The sequence below is a fragment of the Triticum urartu genome, chromosome 3A (assembly GCF_056163025.1).
Source record: "Triticum urartu cultivar PI428250 chromosome 3A, HENAU_Tu73, whole genome shotgun sequence".
Classification (NCBI taxonomy): domain Eukaryota; kingdom Viridiplantae; phylum Streptophyta; class Magnoliopsida; order Poales; family Poaceae; genus Triticum; species Triticum urartu.
In genome coordinates, this window is record NC_141875.1 from 373,189,063 (window position 1) to 373,196,521 (window position 7,459).

At 44.9% G+C, this 7,459-nt stretch overlaps 1 protein-coding gene across 1 annotated transcript; it reads right to left on the reverse strand.

The window, feature by feature from the left end:
• Positions 1-689: 689 nt before the first annotated feature.
• On the reverse strand, positions 690-2,298 carry LOC147979747 (uncharacterized). Its single transcript, XM_087516782.1, has 3 exons — positions 1,396-2,298; positions 1,150-1,317; positions 690-1,088 (listed from the first exon to the last, which is right to left on the reverse strand). Exons 1-3 carry the CDS (start codon positions 2,296-2,298, stop codon positions 690-692), a joined length of 1,470 nt encoding a protein of 489 aa, XP_087372908.1.
• Between the last annotated feature and the right edge of the window lie 5,161 nt (positions 2,299-7,459).

Consider the following 7,459-nt stretch of genomic DNA (forward strand, 5'->3'; position numbering starts at 1 on the left):
GTGTATCACAAGTTAAAGGTATTGTGTTACATCCGGTTTAAATATTTTTCTTTAAGCCGGGCAAGCAGCTCTAACAATTTTTCTAAGTCTACAGCATATTTATTCATAAGCAATAGACTTGGGGCTGGTACAGTAAGTATAATTGAAAGTAAGGAAGCATAAGTCATACATCAGATTTTTGCTGTATTTGCTTCACCATGTCAATTTCTAGGTCACGGCTGCTTTGCACCTGGTTGATATAGCCTGAGACGATCTCTCCAATACTCAAATGAGTATAGTCGGTGATATCCATCTTGGTTTTACGGCGTTCTAGCAGCTCCTCTTTAGCCGAGCATTTGGCAAGGACGGTGGGTCTGGCCGGCTCAATGAATTGAGCCTTGAGAAATTCCACTTCTGGGTCAGCCGTTTTGACTGGGCTAGGTGCCTCCGGGTTAACAGAATCATCACGAATATCTTCAGCAGGCGGGTCAGAAGTTGGTGCTGCAATGTCTTGAGCCGGCTCAGGCGGCGGTTGATGTGTGGAAGAGTCGGGAGCAGCTATACCCTGTTCCGGTTCAGTCGCCACAGGGGTTTGGGCCGGCTTATCCTTCTTGGTTTTCTTCCTGGGCTTAACCTGCACGCTGAAGGCAAAGCAGACAAATAAGTAAAGAAACGGGAAGAAAGAAAAACATAAGGTGAATAAATTGATATTACCCAGGGGCAGTCTTAAAAGCCGGCATGTTTGATTGCATGGACTCACCGGATGAAGGAGAGGTATCCTGATAATTGGAGTCAGAGGAATTGAGAGGTTGACGGATTAGACCCGCCAAAGATAAAAAAGGGTCTAAGTTGGAGATAACCTCAGTCCGACGCTTCCGGGTTGTGTCAGGCAAGCCAGAGGATAGCTCTGCATCCTTGCTGGTCCGGGTCTGCCTCCGGTTTTCAAATTGTTGTTGCTTCAAAAGAAAGTCAGGATCTTGGTAAGCCAAAGGGTGTGAAAATCTTACTTTCCGGGTTACTCTTCGAATTTTATGACGCGGCTGAAGCTCAGAGTCGGAGGAGATTATAATTACCTCTTCCTCGATGGGTTGGCTGTTGCCCGTGTCTTCCTGAAAGAAGGTTAATATCAGTAAGGTAGTGATAAAGGAGAAAGGGAAATTAAAAAGTTACCTCTTCCTCGTTATCATCAGTATCATCAAGCTGAAACAGCTCAGAAGCGCTTGGCTTCCTTTTTCTTGAAGTGGTGGGCTTGGCGGTTTTCCTTTCGGCTCTCTTGGCCGCCCTGGCTTTCTTGGCCGCCTCATGATCATATTGGATTTTCCAGAAGTTATCATTTGCCTGTAAAAGTTTATAAAGGGTTATGCGTAAGAATACAGTATAACATGATAAAAAATAACCCGACGGATGGAAACTTACTGCAGGGGCCGGGTTCTTCTTGCAAAAAGGTAGTAAGTCGAAAGCGTTACTATTCACTGTGCCCTCTTTCAACAAAGACTGAGTTGTAGCTTCCACTACGTCATCTGGTAAGTCGTCAGGACTATGACGCTGAGGGTCATCTTTCTCGCCTGAATAATTACACATTAAGCCGGGGCGGCGGCTTAACGGAATTATTCTCCAAGCAACCCAGACTCGGACCAGGTCAATGCCATCTAAGCCGTTCCCTAAAAGAGCTTTAATCTTCTTGATCTTGGGGGTGAGTGGCAGACGTTCAATAGCAGTCAACTTATCTGGCAGCGGGTGAGTAGGTTCAAGGCGCAATGCACGGAAGCCGGGCAGCGGGTTTTCACCAGCCGGAGAAGTATCTTGGCAGTAGAACCATGTCTGGTTCCAGTTCTTTGGATGACTCGGCAATTCAGCATAAGGGAACAGGCAGTCTCTCCGCCTTTGAATCGATATGTCACCAAGCTCCAGACTGGGCCCGTTGGCCTGCTCATTCTGCCGGTTCAAATAGAACAATTCCCTGAACAAAGGTAGGCTGGGTTCTTCTCCAAGGTAGACCTCACAGAAAACTTGGAAATTGCAGATATTTGACACGGAATTGGGCCTGATGTCTTGAGGTCTGAAGTCAAAGAAGTGCAAAATGTCTCTAAAGAATTTTGAACCGGGAGGAGCAAATCCCCGGCTCATGTGATCGGTAAAAATGATCACCTCCCCTTCCTTGGGTTGAGGTTTCTCTTCAGACGGGTCAGGAGTACGATAAGACATGACATCCTTCTTGGGCAGATGGCCAGACTTTACAAACTCGGACAGTTTGCTCTCTGTAACAATGGATGGGACCCAGTTGCAGGTAACCGGAGGTTTAACAGCTTTGGGTGCCATTGGGTAAATTGAAGCCTACAAAAAGATAAAGGAAATTTTCCGGTTTATTATAACCCGGAAAATGAACATTATTGGGTTATTTAAGATGGCGGCTTAAAAAGGGGCCTAATGACATATGAGTAACTACGCGATAATGTTTAAACAGCTGCAGGTATCAAAGGTAATTAAAATTTTCTTAAGTCGCCAGAAGCGAGCGGCGCTGACAGCCGGAATAATCTTAGACCGGTCACACGAGCTACTATGGCCGAAACAGAGTCAGCAGACACAGTTTTTGGCTAAGTGTGGAACAAACAGGTTTCACAAGTTGCAATCATTATTTTGGATCAAACAATGCTCTGGAAAGGAAAATTTTCTAGACCTAAAACAGTACAGGGAAGTTCATATACTCGAGGAGGGCTTCCAAAACAAGAGAAATGAGATCTGTTCTCATGCAAAGATAAACACAAACAAGTACCGCAGCAGTTCTATATTGTTTGTATGATCTAAACAAGGGATTAGAGGTGAGAGCTAAGGGAGGTTTGCATCGGGCGGCGGTGAACGTCGACGAACTAAAAGACAGTACCAATGCAGATCTGAGAAAGGGGATAAAAAGAACTCACAGATGCGGACGAGCTGCAGATGGTCACCGTCGTTTTCTGGTCCGAATCAGGGTGATGCAGCAGCCTAAGTCGATGAATACGAGGGGTTCGACGGCGGCGGCGACGGAGCTTGAGCAGTGAAGAAAGGAGGTGCGAGGAGGAAGACGACTGAAGAAGGAGAATTGGAAAAGACCTAGGTCGCGCCTATTTATAAGGAACGGCCGATTAAGACGGCGCAAGAAACGAGGAGATTGAACATTCATATCCAGCGGCCCCGATACCTCAGTTTTTGGGACGGTCAGTAAAGGCAAGGATCCGTTGCGGATATGGCGGAATAAAATATGAAGTCAGTGGAAGATGATGTCACGGTGGGTTATCATGAATCCAGAAGATGACGTCACTGCGGGCTATGACCTTTGCGCTGACAGAAGACAGGAAGATGTATGTTTAAGGTATTTTAAGATTGACATGAGCCGGTCCAAATCAATCTGGGGCCTAATGTTGGGGATATAACTATTTGAGTAAACCGGACAGGAGGAGCCGGGTTACGTAAAGAAGACTCATCATTAAAGCAGCCCAAGACCCAGCATGAGGATGGCGGGTCATAGGGCTTAAGGCCCATAGTGAAAAACCGCCATAATGGCATGACTTGTAACATAAGGTAGAGGTAACTAGTCACCAAGCCAGACACTGTTTATGAGCCGGCCGGGACTCTGTAGGCCATAGGGCGTCAACCCGTGTATATAAGGGGACGACCCGCCGGCGGCTTAAGGGAAAGAAACAACTGATCGAGAGCCAGGCATAGCGTATCTCGCTCCCTGGTCATCGAAACCTCAAGCAATTCCAACCCAACTAGACGTAGGCCTTCCTTCACCGTAAGGGGCTGAACTAGTATAAACCTCGCGTGTCCTTGTCCCGATTAACCCCTTTAAGCTTCCTAGTTGCGATGGCTCCACGACTAAGTCCTTGCAAAAGGACATCTGCCGTGACAATTCCATGACAGTCAGCGTTGACCGCTTATGTCATGCTTTGAAAATTAATATAAAATGATTCGTAATTCAGATGAAAATACTTTGTACCTGAAAGTTTCTTAGAAAAACATGACGAATTCAAATGCGCTCTCCGTTCGTCTGCCACACGTCCCTAACATAGCGAACATGCAACCGCCCCCTCCATTTCATCTGACCGAAAATGCCAAACACCGGGAATACTTTTTCGGATGTTTTCCCCCTTTGCCAGTAGAACCTAGTACCGTGTTAGGGCATACCTAGCACTGCTTATTGTCATGTCATGCATCGGCATGCATCTGTTTGCATTGTATCCATTGTTTCTTCCCCCTCTTCTCTCGGGTAGACTTTGAGACTGACGCCACTGCTGCCTTGATCGACTATGGTGTTGACGACCCCTCCTTCTCTGTAGAGCTTCCAGGCAAGCAAAACCTCCTTGATCATCCCGTATCGCCTACTCCTTTTCTCTACTGCTTGCATTAGAGTAGTGTAGTTGTTACTGCTTTCGAATGATCCTATTCTGCTGCATAGCCTGTCTTTGTTACTACTATTGGTACCTTTACCTGCAATCATAAATACTTAGTATAGGGTGCTAGATTTCCATCAGTGGCCCTACATACTTGTCCATCTGCCATGCTATACTATCTGGCAGTGATCACTTCGGGAGGTGATCACAGGTATATACTATATTCTATTACATAATTATGTTACTGTTCTAAAGTGGGGCTGAAGGGGCAGGTGGTTCCACCCAGGTAGTGGTGGGCCTCGGTTCTCGATGGCCCCCGAGTGTTACTTTGTGGCGGAGCGACAGGGCAGGTTGAGACCACCCAGGAAAGAGGTGGGCCTGGTCCCTGGTCAGCGCCTGCGGTTACATCAAAATAACCCGCCCAACGAGTTTGGATATTTGATCTGAGTTGGTTTTGACCTATACGCACTAATCGCCACGTGGGACAAGATATGGGCAACCGGCGTCATAGTATTAGCCAAAGCTCTTCAGACGTCAGCGGTTGAGGGCGCGCACCGGATTGGACTGGAATGTCTGCGCTTGTATAAGGGGGCTAGGTCTGCTTCCGGCTGCCCTCGCAATGTGCATGATTGCAACAGGCGAAGGGAGCAAGACCCCTGTGCACTTAGGATGTAGACCCGGCGTGCTGACCTCTCTGTTGGGCCTAGGTAGGGCTGCAACGTGTTGATCTTCTGAGGTCAGGCATGACCCAGGAAAGTGTGTCCGACCAGAGGGACCGAGCGTGTTGCACCCCTGCAGGGAAGATTGATCTATTCGAATAGTCGTGTCCACGGTAACATGACGACTTGGAGTTGCATTCCGACCTCTTACAACTAAAACTAGATACTTAATGAAACACACCCTTTCAAGTGCCAGATACAACCCGGTGATCGCTCTCTCGCAGGGTGTCGAGGAGAGGATCATCGGGTAGGTTTATGTTATATGATGTTACTTGATGTTATACTTACTACTCTCTTCTATATGCTTCAAGTTGGAGGCTGCCAGAAGCGTAGTCTTTGATATGACTAGCTTCTCCCCCTCTTATTCTGGCATTCTGTAGTCTGCTCCATAGACACTACCCCTTTATTGATACTGATGCATATGTAGTGTAGATCTGATATTAGTCTTGCGAGTACTTTGGACGAGTACTCACGATTGCTTTGCTTCCCCCTTTTCCCCTTCGATACCTGGTTGTTGTGATCAGATGTTGGAGCCCAGGAGCCAAACGCCACCGTCAACGACACTACCCCGAGGGTGCCTACTACTATGTGCAAGCCGCTGACAACCAGGAGTAGTTTAGGAGGATCCCAGGTAGGAGGTTTGCACCTCTTCGATCTGTATACATGTTTGTGCTAGTCATCTTATGGCACCTTGTTTAATTTATGTCTGTGCTCAGATATTGTTGCTTCTGCTAGCTCATTTATGATCGAGCATTTGTATTTGAGCCCTCGAGGCCCTTGTCTTGTAATATGAAGCTTGTATGACCTTATTTGTGTTTAGAGTTGTATTGTGATATCTTTCCGTGAGTCCCTGATCTTGATCGTACACGTTTGCGTGTATGTTTAGTGTACCATTGAGTCGGGGGCGTCACAATGCTCCCCGCGGGGCGCGCTCCCTGAGCTTGTGAGGCCCTTCGGCCTTCGTTTACCCTATCTCCAAGTCCATAAGTATCGTCTTTCCGAGAAAAAACAGAGAATGTTTCATCGTGTTTTACAATACGGATCCACCTCCACCTCCTGTTCTTCATCGAGATGCCTGATCTGGAGTTTGTTTGGGGCTACGGAGAGGGAAAATCATCGTTGTCGTCATCAGCAACCCCTCTTCATGAACAACCTCATGATGCTCACCACCGGGAGTAAGTAATTTCATCATAGGCATACTAGAGGTAGATGGAGATGGATGTGATTCGTCGAATCGAGTCAATTTGTTAGGGCTTGATCCCTAGTATCCATTATGTTATGAGAATGATGTTGCTATAACTTTGCTACGCTTAATGCTTGTCAATAGGGCCTGAGTGCCAAATTTCAGGTACGAACATATTGTGTTTTTATGAATATATTTGAGTTCTTGATCTTATTTGTAAGTTATATGTACTTGTTATTATTCTGAACCGTAGACCCCAAGGTGATAACAATTGAGGTACTCTTCGGGGATGACTGTCTTTACGAGTTAATGTATTCACTATGTGCTAATATTTTGTAACATCCCAAAATTCTAAATTTTGGAATGTTATAATAAATAGATAGATTTGATTGATTGTTTGATTGATTGTCTGAAAGTGAGTGAATTCGAAGCTTTTGAAAGTTAAATGAGAGGGAATAAAAGGACTTTCCCAAACTTTCATTTTTGCATTTTATGATCTCCATGAATTCAAATTCTTTTCACCACAAAACCCTGGAGAGAAGATGACATGACTTCTTCCATTTATTTAAATGACAAGGGGGTGTTGAAAATATTTGAATTTCATTTGGAAAATATTTCCAATTCAGAAACTTTATGCAACTCAATGATTTTCACGAGAGAAGATAAAATGACTTCTTCAAATTATATGAAATATGAGTTGGGAGTTTCAAAGAATTAAATTCAAAGTTCTTTTGAATTTATTTTCAATTTGGATTTATTTGAATTTTATTCAAATTATTTTTCTCCAAAAACAAAATACATTGAAATTAGGGTAACATGATTCCCTACAATAGAACATTGGAGAAAAAAATTAATTTGAAATCATTTTGGTATTTTAAAAATGATTTTTGTTGGATTTTAATAGACCAGTAGCACTCTTTGATTTATCTGAAATTGTGTGAATTTTATTTGAAGTTATAAAAAAGTTCATGTCATAGAAAATCATTTTCTGAAAATTTTGATATATTATATGCCTATATAATATTTTAAATTATTTTGTTTTTATTATTTTAGTTCTCTGAAAAAAAATCTTAAAAAAAAAACTTCGGACCGACCGGACCGGGCCGGCCCAGTTCGCCAGGCCACGGCCCAGCCGGCCCACACCGCTCGTCCCCGAGCTCGGGACGCAGTCCCGAGCTGCTACGACGCCGCCACCGACCCTGGCGTCC